The following is a 17248-nucleotide window of genomic DNA, read 5'->3' as shown; positions in this document are numbered from 1 at the left end:
GGTGGGCTGCGACTTGGATGAAATACTACGATTTCTTCAAGACGAAGGGAGGGGGGGGGAGTGGCAAAGTCCAGCAGACTTCTCCCTGATCGAAGAGCTGAACCAGCCCACCCAGTGGGTAATCGCGCCGGCAGATTGGCAGGTGAACATCCCAGGCCGAGCCCTACCGGCGGGCCTTATCGAGGAGATACACCAGCGGCTGCTGGAAACGGAGAGGCTCCGTTTCCGAAGCTGGTCCTGGGATCAGTGCTACCGGGTCCACAAGCGATCCCGGGCCGCGCCTGTCTGCGTCGACCTCCTCCCGGAAGAAAGGGGGGGGTGTAACGAACCTTAGGAAGGTTCGTCACAGCGCGCTACATCGCGGGATCGTCACCGCCTCATTTTTCCCCTTTTTATACCCGATACTCAAAATGAGTATTGGGGTATATTAGATTTGTGGTAAAAGTGGATGTGTGTAACGTCCAGAAGGAATCGTTTCCGACCTCATAAAGTATATATATTCTTGATCAGCATCAATAGCCGAGTCGATTGAGCCCTGTCTGTCTGTCCGTCCGTCCGTCTGTCCGTCTGTCCGTCTGTCCGTCGCCTTCAGCGCCTAGTGCTCAAAGACTATAAGAGCTAGAGCAACGATGTTTTGGATCCAGACTTCTGTGATATGTCACTGCTACAAAAATATTTCAAAACTTCGCCCCGCCCACTTCCGCCCCCACAAAGGACGAAAATCTGTGGCATCCACAATTTTAAAGATATGAGAAAACCAAAAATGTAGAATTGTAGAGAATGACCATATCTTTTAGACTGCAGAATCTGAATTGGATCGTATTATTATTATAGCCAGCATCAAGAAAAAAATTTCATTTTTTCTCGCCCTGTCTCTCTCTAACACACACGTAGCATAGGCGGCTTTGCTTAGAGTAAAACATTAGCGCCAAGATCTCAGAGACTATAAAAGCTAGAGCAACCAAATTTGGTATCCACACTCTTAATATATCGGACCGAGACGAGTTTGTTTCAAAATTTCGCCACAACCCCTTCCGCCCCCGCATCTGGGGATATTCAAAAATCTCAGAGACTATTAAGGCTAGAGTAACCAAATTTGGTATCCGCACTCCTGTTAGATCTTACTATAAAACGTGTATCTCAAAATTTCGCCCCACCCCCATCCGCCCACACAAAGAACGAAAATCTGTTGCATCCACAATATTGCACATTCGAGAAAACTAAAAACGCAGAATCATTGATAATGACCATATCTATCAGATTGCTGAATCTGGATCAGATCAGATCATTTTTATAGCCAATAGGAACAAATCAATTTGCAGTGGGTAGGCAGCGCCCGACGTCACGCTCAGACTGATTTTCTGTCTCTCTCGCACGCACTCTTTGTCGTGTCGTTTAATATTAGCGGCGGCTGCCGGAGGAGAGCCATACTGACTTAGTATCGGGTATAACCGTAGAGTTGCGGTGTCCGCAGCAACTCACAACGTTCCCCCTCGTTATATCCGCAGTTTCCCTTAAATATATCGTTACTTAGCCTTAAGAACAGAGAATGCATACGATAAATGTACCACCAATAAAGAAACTCATTCCCCATATCGTTTCGCCTAACGTTTCACGACAGCCAATCCCACATTCTCGTACCAACACATTACCCCCACCTCTAACGAAAAGCTCCCGAAGCACTGACAATTGGCCGGTAAGAACGCCCCCCACACCAACACATTGCCCCGCGTTTAGCCATAAGCTCCCGAGACACGAACCGTTAGCCGGTGACAACTCCCCACCGGGCCAACACATTACCCCACCACTAAACTTAAGCTCCCGAAGCACAGACTAGCCGATAAGAACCCCCGCCCCTTCCCTTCGCGGCTTCGGGACGCTCCGCGAAGCGGCAGCCAATCCGAAGCCGACGAAGACACGTAGATACTGATAAGTTAGAGATCGGCGGCAGCGAAGTTTTCCCGAGCGCGCAAGCGCCGAGCAGACTTCACTTACGCGGAGACCCGGGCCGAGAATAGACGTTGTCCCGCGTGACAACTAAGATACAAGTTAAGAATCCTTCCGGGAACGTGACGAAACAACAAAAAACCAACCCTGTGTAAGTCATTTTTGGGGATCCAAATCCCTCCCCGGTCACCCTTACCAACAACTACTCGCCAGCGAGCCACACTCACCTCCACTAACCCCCGATCAATCCTCGAACCCCCCCCCCCCCCCCCCCCCCCCCCCCCCCCTCCTGAAGGTGTGACACGCCCTGCGCCCCTCTCTCGACCCCCACAGGTGTGACTCGCCCTGTGACCCCTCCTTACCGACCCACGCAGGTGTGCCTCGCCCTGCGCCCGCCTCTCTCACGACCCACGCGGGTGTGCCTCGCTCCGCGCCTTTCTTCTCGACCCTCACGTCCGCCCAGTAAGACGAGCCGACACCCCTTTCGGAGTTCCTGCGAACTACAAATTTCTTGTAAGAAGACCCCTGGACAGGGGAAGCCTGGAAGAGGAGACATTACAAGTGGGTGATGAAGAAGGGTCGCGGCATCGATCTGAAGTACGTAAAGGAGCAATACGAGGAGAGGTTCCTCAACGAACTGAAGCTGCTCATCGACGACATTCTGCAGTACCCGGAGACCTGCAGCAAGGCGCAGCTGGATCAGCTCTTTGCCAAGATGCAGGTCTTCATTGTGGCCTGCTACAACCTGGGCTGTCCCAAGAACCACGTGTTGCTCAAGTTGACCGCTCAAGCCCTGAACAGCGTGATCGGGCGTAGCGACCTGCAGAACTATGTGCTGAAGAAGAAACGTAAACTCGGTTTTTGCTTTTCCCATCTCAGTCGTTAGCGACCTGGAAATGGCTCAGAAGAACACGAGCTCTGCCTTCCAGCTGGCTCTGGATGGAGCGGCCAAGATGCAGTCGCTATGCCAAGCGGCCATCGATGAGATGATTTACCTGGATCCCAAGGACACAACGATGACCTATCGCGTGCCTCTTGAGCACTTGCAGCGACTCAATTAGTTCACCATCATCTACACCATGCAGCAGCGTTGCCTGGATGCATTGCATCGCAGCTATGAAAGCACCGTCTATCTCATTGAGGTGGAGCGAAAGCACTACGAGTGTGTGGTGGCAAAGATAAACGGAGCTGATATTCGTAAGTGGCAAGCATATAGAGTCGGGGTCGTCGTCGGTCCTTCTAACACTCCTCTGTCCATCCATTAGCCGCACTTTGTGTACATCTCGCAGGTTTGGAGCAATCTGAATAACTTCCTCAATCACGTTGTCGAGCTAAACAAGTTGCGGGAGCAACTGGAAATACTGGTTCCTGCTCAGATCAAGGATGCGGCAGAGGCTACAATTGCCGAGCTCCAGGCGTTGCACAAACGCATCAAGGTGCCGCAGAAAACAAAATTTCTTGATCGCATAGCCGTCATTACCGACTACCACACGGACGGGAACTTTTGCAGCTTGGCCCAGGCGGATATCAAGGATTTTTGTGCCCTGACCTTGACCATAACCAACGGGCTTTTGTTGCCAGCAAAAGTGACGCGAAAGCTCTGCATGAATGTGGACATAACATTTGGTTTGAGGGACCACATGTACACCAGGTTCACGGAGCTCTGCTTCGAGCAGTTTATACCGGCCTTCAGGAAAGTGATCTTTAATAGTGCCAACTTGGCGTTGCTCTTTAAGCTGGACGAAGCTCTCATATCCCATGAGCTGCAGGACTTGATTGTGGAGCCTCCGAAGCAAAGAGATTTCGCGGGTCAAACCGAAATGGTGGTCACCAATGACTTGTCGGCCCCGAACTGGAAAAATGTGACATGGAATGTGTGTTCGTATACCAAATCATCACCACCTCTTCGGCATCAACGGAGACCAGGAATGGACGAGTTTATGGAACTCGAAATGATCGACTCGGTACTGCTCTCCTCAACCAATGCGGTTTTTAAATCAGGCTCGGGATTCATTTGAATTTGAGATGTCTCGGGAGCGTGCACTTCGGCCCGGTGATAGATGTGATGCAGCACCTCTCGTTTCGGCTTGGCTGCATCGCCATCGACGATCACGGCATCGTCGCTGGAGGAGCTGTATTGGATAACCTCCAGACTGCCTTCGGTGGAATCGCTGGGCAGGGCGGCATTTTGATTGTTGATTGTTGCGCTGTCATTGTTGCTTATTTTGCTGGCATCGCTGAGGGGACCAGATGGTTTTGTGGGCTGGCAGTCGTCTAAAGTCACCTCCACACCGCCAACCGCCTCCGAGCGATTGGCCATTATATCCGCTTTAATGCTCTCACAGGCCTCCACAAAATCGAGGGCAGCGGCCCCTGCTGGCTTTTCCAGGCCAACAAAGTCGTCACCGCAATCGTCGGATGACTTGCGTCGGGCGTCTACCGGCGCCCCGAACTCGCATTCCAGATGATCAAAGTTGTAAATGTCAAACGGATCATCGGATTCGGCTGGCTTGGACTTGACCAGCGGAGGGGGTTTGGGTTTTGGTTTGGAAGAGGCTTCGGCTACCTCATCTTCTTTGCGACTGCGCCACCGCTCAGCTCGCGAGGACAACGTATCGAGATTCAACTTTTCCTCTTCGAAGGGGAGAGACACCTGCCGCCATGCCTATCCATTGATACAGTTCTTATGGCCATTGAATTTATAAACGATGCTCATCTTGAGCAGGTCGCAAACTAACACAGCTCCCAACGTCGTGCCCAAAGCAAATACGTTGTCGTTTTAGGGAGAGCAGCGCAGGACTTCGGGGTGGTGATTGCGCGACGGAATGAATGTGGGACGACGGCAAAAGGTGTTGGAGGCCACACAATAGATGACCAAATCACTGGCATCTATCGAAAGTATATGGCCGTTGCTCATGTAGCTCATTAGAACGGCAGTTTCAAAGGGACGGCTTCCTCTGAAATTGCGGCCCTCGTGCTGATGTTGATGCGCCTTGTGGCCGCTGACAGCCCCGCCCAGCATGCAGTCCCACACTTGCACACTCAGATCGTCGCCAACTATGGCAAATGGCTGTCTTCCCTTGCCCCACATGGGACTGACATCGAGTGCAATGATGTTGAAGCGCGTGGACATGATTTTACCTTGTGACTTCTCTGCAGCATCTGCCGGCTCTGCTGATATGTAGTTTATGCTGCGTACGCCGTCATAAAGGAAGCCGCCGTCTGGTGCTGCAACCGACAACGGTATGTTCGTTGCCGGCGGAGTTGGAACATTGTGATAAATTAACTCTGAATACATATTATTTTTATGAAATAACACTGTGCATTTGATTGCAATTACGCGGAGTTTTCTGTGAAATACAAATTGTACGCTTGTTTTGCTCTGCTAAGAGTACTTAGCCCACTTAAGCCCCCTCTATTTAAACTTGAGGTAAACAGCCGAATATAATACTGTTTGTAAATTATCCTTGTAGATCTATCCTCTTTACTTAGAAGAAACCCACGATATCATTCTCCCGAACTGCGTTAAAAATATACATTTTCCTCGTTTTCGGTGGTTTATTAAAATACCCTCTTGGTCTAGAATGTTCTACAATCGTTCTCCGGCAAGAATTGGAAACCATATTGGTCAATTTTGATGTTCGGTCGAATATTATTAGCTATACAGAACATTTAGACATGTCCACATAGTTTTATCCAATTAATGAATCTATTTTCTACTTGACCAGCTTATTCTTAATACTTGCTCTTATTGCAATTTGCGTAGAAAAGGTTTTTAGCAAAATAGGTCAAACAATGGTTTTAGCGAAATAGGTCAAAACGAAAAAACGGAAAAGGATAGTCGTTCATATTGCTCAGTTTAGAGATTCCGTTGAATAATTCTGGTTAACTAAAACCCTTAGTTTTTCCCACATCATTTTAGGCCATTGATGAATAAATTTTCTATAAAATTGGTTAGTTTTTAGTCCTTGCTTTTATAGTATTTTAACTAAAACAAGGTTTAAACAAGTCGCGCGTGCTGCGTGTCACACCCCTTTGGCTATGCAGTTTTGGAAACAATTTGGGCAACTGTGGCAGACGATGCAGCTCCACGGAACAACGCTCTCCGTTGAAAGTGATCCGTTCCACTCAGGTCTTGTCCTCCAGCCAGTACATAAATCTCCCCAAGGCGGCAATGTTGCGAGGCTTTTCCGAGTCCCCGGTATCGTTGACGCCTACGGATTCACCCAGGAAGCTAAAAGAGGCAACGTTTTAGGAACACAATTGTGCGGATGGTCACGTTAATGCTGTTGGAGAGGGAGCAGGTCCAGAAGAGCAGCCGTCCAATGATGTCGATTGCAATGTCGAACGGCTGTCCGGAGTTGGCCAAGAGGCTCACCTTTGTGCCATTTGCCAGAGAATGCTTTATGCTGTGACTCCTGCCTTCGATCTAGAAAAAGAAAAAGAAGGATTAGGGATATTAATCCTCCTTACCCAGTCTTCATCAGTACCAACATTAAAAGATTAAAGATTTTCATAGACATACGAATATACTCGCATAGATATGACCTTTGCCCCCCCAACTGTATTGAGTAACACAGTAGGCTGACGTTTCTAGGAGCAACGGGACAAACAAATAACAAGCAGCCCTTCATTTCCTAGTTTTCGTCTTTAACAAAGGCATCAATCAAATTTATTGTTCAGTATTCATAATGCCGCGACACAGGGCTCCGGTGGAGATTGGGCGGCGGATCATGAAGCGCTTCGAACAGCTCGATCTGGATGTGGAGGAGGAGTTCATCATTTTCGTGGTGCATCTGCTTGCCCGCGACTTGCGACGGGGCCTGCTCAAGAGCGACCTGAACAAGCATACCTGTGCCATCAACAGTTTCGTGGATGGCATTGTCGAGAGCTATGTGAGTCCAGTGGATTGCACAATGGCCAACATGAAGATGTCGTGGGTGATGAAGAAGGGTCGCGGCATCGATCTGCAGTACGTAAAGGAGCAATACGAGGAGAGGTTCCTCAACGAACTGAAGCTGCTCATCGACGACATTCTGCGGTACCCGGAGACCTGCAGCAAGGCGCAGCTGGATCAGCTCTTTGCCAAGATGCAGGTCTTCATTGTGGCCTGCTACAACCTGGGCTGTCCCAAGAACCACGTGTTGCTCAAGTTGACCGCTCAAGCCCTGAACAGCGTGATCGGGCGTAGCGACCTGCAGAACTATGTGCTGAAGAAGAAATACCATCGACTAGAGTACCTGCAGCGTCTGGCGGCCACTGTGGGCGGTATAGTCATCTACAACAACGATGGACCGGATGGGGACCGGGAAAATGTGAGATATAGTGAGTGCAGATCATGAACTCCAGAAATCTGGAACGTAAACTCGGTTTTTGCTTTTCCCATCTCAGGCGTCCTGGAAATGGCTCAGAAGAACACGAGCTCTGCCTTCCAGCTGGCTCTGGATGGAGCGGCCAAGATGCAGTCGCTAAGCCAAGCGACCATCGATGAGATGTTTTATCTGGATCCCAAGGACACAACGATGACCTATCGCGTGCCTCTTGAGCACTTGCAGCGACTCAATCAGTTCACCATCATCTACACCATGCAGCAGCGTTGCCTGGATGCATTGCATCGCAGCTATGAAAGCACCGTCTATCTCATTGAGGTGGAGCGAAAGCACTACGAGTGTGTGGTGGAAAAGATAAACGACACTCTGGCCATGCGCACGGACATCGACTCGGAGCTGATATTCGTAAGTGGCAAGCAGATACAGTCGGGGTCGTCGTCGGTCCTTCTAATACTCCTCTGTCCATCCATTAGCCGCACTTTGTGTACATCTCGCAGGTTTGGAGCAATCTGAATAACTTCCTCAATCACGTTGTCGAGCTAAACAAGTTGCGGGAGCAACTGGAAATACTGGTGCCTGCTCAGATCAAGGATGCGGCAGAGGCTACAATTGCCGAGCTCCAGGCGTTGCACAAACGCATCAAGGTGCCGCATAAAACAAAATTTCTTGATCGCATAGCCGTCATGACCGACTACCACACGGACGGGAACTTTTGCAGCTTGGCCCAGGCGGATATCAAGGATTTTTGTGCCCTGACCTTGACCATAACCAACGGGCTTTTGTTGCCAGCAAAAGTGACGCGAAAGCTCTGCATGAATGTGGACATAACATTTGGTTTGAGGGACCACATGTACACCAGGTTCACGGAGCTCTGATTCGAGCAGTTTATACCGGCCTTCAGAAAAGTTATCTTTAATAGTGCCAACTTGGCGTTGCTCTTTAAGCTGGACGAAGCTCTCATATCCCATGAGCTGCAGGACTTGATTGTGGAGCCTCCGAAGCAAAGAGATTTCGCGGGTCAAACCGAAATGGTGGTCACCAATGACTTGTCGGCCCCGAACTGGAAAAATGTGACATGGAATGTGTGGGACTACCACCGCGAGACCATCCACATGGCAGAGATACGAAAGCGACAGACTCACGATGCCCAGACAAAGATCAGCTATGGCCAGCGCAATGCCCAGAACCAGACCTATAACACACGACAGCACAAATGAGAAGCGATGCTGAGAAGAGCTTCTAACTCACCTGTTTTGAGCCGGCTTAAATCAACGAAGCAAAGCTTACGGTTCACAACAAAGTAGATGTAGTTTACCTGCCACACCAAACTGTAGACTTCTTTCTTTTGGGGCCCTTGAATGGTTCTCTTCACTTTCATGGTCTCCACGTCGAGAATCGCCACCTATTTTGTAACGTTTATTGATTTATGTAATCTCGATTAAAGTCAAAGTAAAAACTCACAGATCCCTCGTAGGTGCCGCAGGCGAGTTGCAAGCAGCCAGGGAGTAGACATTGCTGACAATATGGCTAGTAGTGATGGCCGTGCCGTTCGTGGCCAGTTTAGACAGATCAAAGAAGGCCACGCGACGGTCCGAACATCCCAGAGCGAATCTGGAGAGCGAAGTAGCGGTAAATTAGTTTCTTATAAAGAAAATTGATAAGTAAGCTTGTTCATATCATCCGGACACTCGACCATGGCCCGCACTCCAAAGACCAATGAGCTGTAGTTGGTGATTATGTGGCCAGTGAGGGGATCCATCAGTCCGGTCGTGCGATTGTTTCTGCACACCCATAGCTGCTGTTTGCTGCATTTAGTGGCAAAAGATAGTATGTCCTTTGTGCCACACTTGTGCTCCTTGTCCTTGTTGATCTTGTAGCGAAGCATTTTTCGATCGTACACCAGTGACCAGAAGGATAACTGATGCCGACCCAGGGAGACAATGGTGCGGTCATTTAGCCACATGACACTGCAATACTGATCTGTAGATATCTAGGGATTAAGATGGTCCAGGGCTGTGTTTTTCATATGGATCTCACCTGTTAACTTGCCACTGCTGTAGTTCTTGCCGGCATGTGCGCCCGTGTTCGTATTCCAGATCATCACCTCTTCGGCATCAACGGAGACCAGGAGAATGTCTGGGCGAATGGACGAGTTTATGGAACTCGAAATGATCGAATCGGTACTGCTCTCCTCAACCAATGCGGTTTTTAAATCAGGCTCGGGATTCATTTGAATTTGAGATGTCTCGGGAGCGTGCACTTCGGCCCGGTGATAGATGTGATGCAGCACCTCTCGTTTCGGCTTGGCTGCATCGCCATCGACGATCACGGCATCGTCGCTGGAGGAGCTGTATTGGATAACCTCCAGACTGCCTTCGGTGGAATCGCTGGGCAGGGCGGCATTTTGATTGTTGCGCTGTCATTGTTGCTTATTTTGCTGGCATCGCTGAGGGGACCAGATGGTTTTGTGGGCTGGCAGTCGTCTAAAGTCACCTCCACACCGCCAGCCGCCTCCGAGCGATTGGCCATTATATCCGCTTTAATGCTCTCACAGGCCTCCACAAAATCGAGGGCAGCGGCCCCTGCTGGCTTTTCCAGGCCAACAAAGTCGTCACCGCAATCGTCGGATGAATTGCGTCGGGCGTCTACCGGCGCCCCGAACTCGCATTCCAGATGATCAAAGTTGTAAATGTCAAACGGATCATCGGATTCGGCTGGCTTGGACTTGACCAGCGGAGGGGGTTTGGGTTTTGGTTTGGAAGAGGCTTCGGCTACCTCATCTTCTTTGCGACTGCGGCACCGCTCAGCTCGCGAGGACAACGTATCGAGATTCAACTTTTCCTCTTCGAAGGGGAGAGACACCTGCCGCCATGCCAATCCATTGATACAGTTCTTATGGTCATTGAATTTATAAACGATGCTCATCTTGAGCAGGTCGCAAACTAACACAGCTCCAAACGTCGTGCCCAAAGCAAATACGTTGTCGTTGTAGGGAGAGCAGCGCAGGACTTCGGGATGGTGATTGCGCGACGGAATGAATGTGGGACGACGGCAAAAGGTGTTGGAGGCCACACAATAGATGACCAAATCACTGGCATCTATCGAAAGTATATTGCCATTGCTCATGCAGCTCATTAGAACGGCAGTTTCAAAGGGACGGCTTCCTCTGAAATTGCGGGCCTCGTGCTGATGTTGATGCGCCTTGTGGCCGCTGACAGCCCCGCCCAGCATGCAGTCCCACACTTGCACACTCAGATCGTCGCCCACTATGGCAAATGGCTGTCTTCCCTTGCCCCACATGGGACTGACATCGAGTGCAATGATGTTGAAGCGCGTGGACATGATTTTACCTTGTGACTTCTCTGCAGCATCTGCCGGCTCTGCTGATATGTAGTTTATGCTGCGTACGCCGTCATAAAGGAAGCCGCCGTCTGGTGCTGCAACCGACAACGGTATGTTCGTTGCCGGCGGAGTTGGAACATTGTGATAAATTAACTCTGAATACATATTATTTTTATGAAATAACACTGTGCATTTGATTGCAATTACGCGGAGTTTTCTGTGAAATACAAATTGTGCGCTTGTTTTGCTCTGCTAAGAGTACTTAGCCCACTTAAGCCCCCTCTATTTAAACTTGAGGTAAACAGCCGAATATAATACTGTTTGTAAATTATCCTTGTAGATCTATCCTCTTTACTTAGAAGAAACCCACGATATCATTCTCCCGAACTGCGTTAAAAATATACATTTTCCTCGTTTTCGGTGGTTTATTAAAATACCCTCTTGGTCTAGAATGTTCTACAATCGTTCTCCGGCAAGAATTGGAAACCATATTGGTCAATTTTGATGTTCGGTCGAATATTATTAGCTATACAGAACATTTAGCCATGCCCACATAGTTTTATCCAATTAATGAATCTATTTTCTACTTGACCAGCTTATTCTTAATACTTGCTCTTATTGCAATTTGCGTAGAAAAGGTTTTAGCAAAATAGGTCAAACAATGGTTTCAGCGAAATAGGTCAAAACAAAAAAACGGAAAAGGATAGTCGTTCATATTGCTCAGTTTAGAGATTCCGTTGAATAATTCTGGTTAACTAAAACCCTTAGTTTTCCCACATAATTTTAGGCCATTGATGAATACATTTTCTATAAAATTGGTTAGTTTTTAGTCCTTGCTTTATAGTATTTTAACTAAAACAAGGTTTGAACACGTCGCGCGTGCTGCGTGTCACACTGCGGGCAACTGTGGCAGACGATGCAGCTCCACGGAACAACGCTCTCCGCTGAAAGTGATCCGTTCCACTCAGGTCTTGTCCTCCAGCCAGTACATAAATCTCCTTAAGGCGGCAATGTTGCGAGGCTTTTCCGAGTCCCCGGTATCGTTGACGCCTACGGATTCACCCAGGAAGCTAAAAGAGGCAACGTTTTAGGAACACAATTGGGCGGATGGTCACGTTAATGCTGTTGGAGTAGGAGCAGGTCCAGAAGAGCAGCCGCCCAATGATGTCGATTGCAATGTCGAACGGCTGTCCGGAGTTGGCCAAGAGGCTCACCTTTGTGCCATTTGCCAGAGAATGCTTTATGCTGTGACTCCTGCCTTCGATCTGGAAAAAGAAAAAGAAGGATTAGGGATATTAATCCTCCTTACCCAGTAAATGTAAGCGGCCGAAGCTGTTCCTCTGGCTGAAGATGATGTAGTTCTTGCAGGAGACTCCGCCCTTGGCCAGCTGGTAGTGGGTGGGCAGGCACAGGTCATGCCCAGTCTGCCGGGCAGGGCCAGGCACAGGTCATGCCCAGTCTGCCCAGAGGCTTGCGTAGTAAGCTCAGCATTCTTTTCCGGGATAGTGTTGCTTTTGCTTCCCACGTTATTGTGTTTACTGAAACCTGGTTAAAGCCGGACATTCTTAGTTCCGAGGTTTTGGCAGGTCGGTACACAACTTTTAGAAAGGACCGTTCGTCTCGACGTGCAGGGGGGGTTCTAATTGCAGTGGACTCTTACTTCACGTCGGAACACTTCACAGTCCAAGTTCAACAGGAATTGGAATTCCTGTGTGTAAAACTGATTCTTCCCGGTTTCGCTATATTCATTACTTGCTCGTATATCCCACCTTCTTCGGATATTTCAATTTATGAGCAGCACTTGTCCGCTTTAACCGCTGTTTCTTCCTCGCTATCTGATAAAGATCGTATGATAGGTCTTGGTGACTTCAACTTGCCAGGAACTGTTTGATCTTCGGTAAACGAGTCTAGTATCCTAGTGCCCATGTCACGACATGACTTTGTGGACGGCCTGCTTGACCTATCCTGTCTCAAGTCAACCATGTGAAAAATTCCTTGGGTCGATTGCTTGATCTGTGCTTTGTATCGGATCCGACCATAGTGTTGTTAACCCGAGCCCTTCCGCTCACTATACCTGAAGACGCCTACCACCCTACTTTCGAGGTGTCGCTAGATATAGGACCAACTGTATTGGATCGGTCGAGTAGGCTGCCCGAACGTGTCCGCTGCTTTCGTAAAACCGAGTTTGCGAAGCTTAATAACCTCATTAGGGATTTTTATTGGTCCGCTTTGTACTTGTGCACTGATATCATAAAAGGCACAAACATTTGTATACCCGATACACAAAATGAGTATTGGGGTATATTAGATTTGTGGTGAAAATAGATGTGTGTAACGTCCAGAAGGAATCGTTTCCGACCCCATAAAGTATATATATTCTTGATCAGCATCAATAGCCAAGTCGATTGAGCCCTGTCTGTCTGTCCGTCTGTCCGTCCGTCCGTCCGTCCGTCCGTCCATCCGTCCGTCCCCTTCAGCGCCTAGTGCTCACAGACTATAGGAGCTAGAGCAACGATGTTTTGGATCCAGACTTCTGTGATATGTCACTGCTACAAAAATATTTCCAAACTTCGCCCCGCCCACTTCCGCCCCCACAAAGGACGAAAATCTGTGGCATCCACAATTTTAAAGATATGAGAAAACCAAAAACGCAGAATCGTAGAGGATGACTATATGTTCTAGAGTGCAAAATCTGAGCCAGATCGTATAATTATTATAGCCAGAATCAAGAAAACAATTTCATTCTTTCTCGCTCTGTCTCTCTCTAACACACAGGTTTCATGGTCGGTTTTGCCAATTCCAAAATATGAGTTCAAGGATCTCAGAACCTATAAGAGCCAGAGCAACCAAATTTGGTATCCACACTCCTGTGATATCGGACCTTGACCGTTTCGTGTCCAAATTTCGCCACACCCCCTTCCGCCCCCGCAAAGGACGAAAATCTGGGGCATCCACAAATCTCAGAGACTATTAAGGCTAGAGTAACCAAATTTGGTACACACACTCCTTTAAGATGTCACTATAAAACGTATATCTCAGAATTTCGCCCCACCCCCTTCCGCCCCCACAAAAAACGAAAATCTGTTGCATCCACAATATTGCACATTCGAGAAAACTAAAAACGCAGAATCATAGATAATGACCATATCTATCAGATTGCTGAATCTGGATCAGATCGGATAATTTTTGTAGCCAAAAGCAAGAAATCAATTTGCAGTGGCTACGCAGCGCCCGACGTCACCCTCAGACTGATTTCTGTCTCTCTCGCACGCACTCTTTGTCGTATCGTTTAATATTAGCGGCGTCTGCCGGAGGAGAGCCATACTGACTTAGTATGTATCGGTAAGTATCAGGTATAACTGTAGAGTTGCGGTCTCCGCAGCAACTCACAACGTTCCCCCTCGTTTACAATGCTCTTGGCACATTTTTCGATTCTTGTGTCCCGCTTTCTTGTCCGACTAGATCTGGAAAACCCCCTTGGTTTACCAAAGAGTTATCAAGTCTAAAAAACTTAAAATCAAGACTTTATAAAAAATTTCAAGAAGTGGGTTCTCCTACTTCTCACTCTCGCTATGTAATAGCTCGGTCAAACTTTTCAGTTCTTAATGCTCAATGCTATAAGAACTATCTATCTCGATGCAGGATACGTTTTTCTCAGGACCCTAAACAGTTTTACAGCTTCGTAAACAGTAAGCGTAGAACGTCCGCACACCCATCCTCGCTATCATTTTGTAATACGTCGGCAAATAATGATCAGGCAATTGCCGATCTTTTTGCCCAATTTTTCCAAACCACCTATTCTGAGGAAAGCTACTCTGGTCATCCGTACCCATACGGTTTACCGAGGTCGAACGGCATTTTCAGTCCCTTGTTAAATGAATGTTCCCTACTTCATGATCTTCGACTAGTTAAGCCGGTGTTTTCACCGGGTCCAGACGGGGTTCCAGGTTGTGTACTCAGGTACTGCGCCGAGGCTCTGTGTGGACCTTTGCTTAAACTATTCACCCTATCCATTGATTCTTCTTGCTTCCCCCCGATCTGGAAGGAATCGTTTATAATTCCTCTCCATAAAAAAGGTAGCAAGTCTGATGCAAAAAATTATAGAGGTATAGCAAAGTTATCCGCTATTCCTAAAATGTTTGAGAAGGTTTTAACTCCGCACTTGCAACATCTCTGCAAGTCACTTATATCTCCAACTCAGCATGGATTTATAAGGCGGCGATCAACCACCACGAACTTGTTAGAGTTTACCTCTTTCATTATTAAAGGCTTTCAATGTAACTTACAGACGGATGTTATTTACACCGACTTTAGTAAAGCATTCGACTCTGTAAACCATTCCTTTTTAGCGCATAAACTTGACCTTTTAGGGTTTCCGCCCAACCTCCTGAGATGGATTTCTAGCTATCTTTGTTCTAGGTCTCAAAGAGTCCTCTTCAAAAACTCCCTCTCTTTACCAGTAAAGGTTTCTTCGGGAGTACCACAAGGCAGCCATCTAGGCCCCTTACTCTTCACACTCTTTATTAATGACTTGCCTTCAGTATTAACATACTCTCGAGTACTTATGTATGCGGATGATGTTAAACTCTGTGTCCAGTACAAGGACATTTCATTTCATTCTCGCTTGCAATCCGATCTCAATAACTTTCAGTCATGCTGTTGTGCAAACTTGTTACACCTTAATGCCTCGAAATGCCAAGTTATGACATTTCATCGTTCTAGACCTTTGTTGTCTCCCTACACCCTATTTGGTGGTTCTCTTGAGAGAATTACCCTGGTGGATGATCTGGGTGTTATGTTAGACCCCAAGTTAAAGTTTTCCGAACACATTTCTACCATGGTAAATAAGGCCATGGGCGTGCTTGAGTTTATAAAGAGGTGGTCAAAGGAATTTGACGACCCCTATATAACAAAGACTCTCTATACCTCGCTTGTTCGTCCGATCTTAGAATACGGCTCCTGTGTATGGTGCCCTCAGTACAAAGTACACCAGGACCGTATAGAATCAGTACAGCAAAACTTTCTACTCTTTGCTCTGCGGGGCCTTAACTGGGATGCGGGTGTAAGACTCCCATCTTACTCTAGTAGACTACTATTAGTAAACCTCCCATCCTTAGTTAACCGTAGAAAAATGCTTGGTGTGATATTTATGCACAACTTGATCAGGGGTGACATAGACAGCCCTGATCTGTTGAGCCGCATAAACTTCACGATTCCTATTAGACTGACTAGAAATTTTATACCGTTGTTCCTTCCACTTTGTAGATCGAATTATTCCTTGCATGAACCGTTTAGGGTCTTATGCTCGGATTATAATTCCCTCTACCATATCCACCACTAATTCTCTTCCTCTTATTAAATTATTAATCCTTACACACCTTTCTATTAATTAGTAACTGTAGTGGTATTTGTATTTTGATTGCATGCTTAGTTTCTTAGTAAGTTTAGTACTAATTTTCCTCGAATGTTAGTCTAATAGCTATCTTTCTTGCATGTTCGCGTTTGGTTCGGCTACGCACCGCGCGTCATGCGGCAGCGCTCCTCGGTCGGTTGGGCGTGAGGAGGGCTGCGTTTTGCCTGGGATCCTTGCGTAACAGCCTTCTGCTGGTGTCACACAGGCCACTTGACGGTGCAGTAACTGCATCGCCTCTTGAAAGATGCAGTCATTGCATGTCAACGTCCAAAGAAAAATATGTGATTGTATGCTTTTTTCAATTTTTTGAACTCTCTCAGGTCTGGTTCTGTTTTGCCACCAGCATGTTTTAGTATATGGGTGCACATGCATTCTCACGTATTTTGCGTGTGTGTGTTTAGTATTGCTGGCCGCTAGCGGTGTGAGTGTTTGTTAAGCAAGGCATTCTAGTAGGACTAAGTAGGCACTTGCATGCCCTTTAACACTTTTCTAAGAAGCTTGCCACCAAGACATCAAGACGACAGTAATTTTTAAAACCCTCATGCAATATATGAATGTAATAAACTTTAATATTTATGTTCATATGTATGTACATAAGATATTTTATAATTGAATTAGTATATGTATGGGTATTGTCAAGGTGCGACCGGCATCTAAATTTTTGCTTTGCAGATTCCCGTCGGAAAGCGCGCGATTGACAATTGATTTGAAATGTATGTATGTATGTAAGACCAATTCCATTTATATTTATGCATATTTATTTAAGTGTATATATATATTTTCTTATATTGTATATTTAGATACATCATTGTTTTAGTTATAACGAGGGGGAACGTTGTGAGTTAATGCGGACACCGCAACTCTACGGTTATACCCGATACTAAGTCAGTCAGTCGAGAACCAAAAAGTCGAGAACCGACGGCGTTTGCATAATTTTTATACCCGATACTCAAAATGAGTATTGGGGTATATTAGATTTGTGGTAAAAGTGGATGTGTGTAACGTCCAGAAGGAATCGTTTCCGACCCCATAAAGTATATATATTCTTGATCAGCATCAATAGCCGAATCGATTGAGCCCTGTCTGTCCGTCCGTCTGTCTGTCTGTCCGTCCCCTTCAGCGCCTAGTGCTCAAAGACTATAAGAGCTAGAGCAACGATGTTTTGGATCCAGACTTCTGTGATAACTCACAACGTTCCCCTCGTTATAATTTATAA

At 47.2% G+C, this 17248-nt stretch overlaps 1 protein-coding gene and 1 pseudogene across 1 annotated transcript; one reads left to right on the top strand and one right to left on the bottom strand.

The window, feature by feature from the left end:
• Positions 1 to 5429: 5429 nt before the first annotated feature.
• On the bottom strand, positions 5430 to 11282 carry LOC117191901 (annotated as a pseudogene).
• On the top strand, positions 6566 to 8446 carry LOC117191905. Its single transcript, XM_033396660.1, has 3 exons — positions 6566 to 7272; positions 7339 to 7682; positions 7751 to 8446. Exons 1-3 carry the CDS (start codon positions 6639 to 6641, stop codon positions 8150 to 8152), a joined length of 1380 nt encoding a protein of 459 aa, XP_033252551.1. The 5' UTR covers positions 6566 to 6638; the 3' UTR covers positions 8153 to 8446.
• Positions 11283 to 17248: the final 5966 nt, after the last annotated feature.

This window comes from Drosophila miranda (genome assembly GCF_003369915.1).
Source record: "Drosophila miranda strain MSH22 chromosome Y unlocalized genomic scaffold, D.miranda_PacBio2.1 Contig_Y1_pilon, whole genome shotgun sequence".
NCBI lineage: Eukaryota > Metazoa > Arthropoda > Insecta > Diptera > Drosophilidae > Drosophila > Drosophila miranda.
Note: the sequence above shows the minus strand (reverse complement) of the source record. Positions and strands in the feature narration are given on the sequence as shown.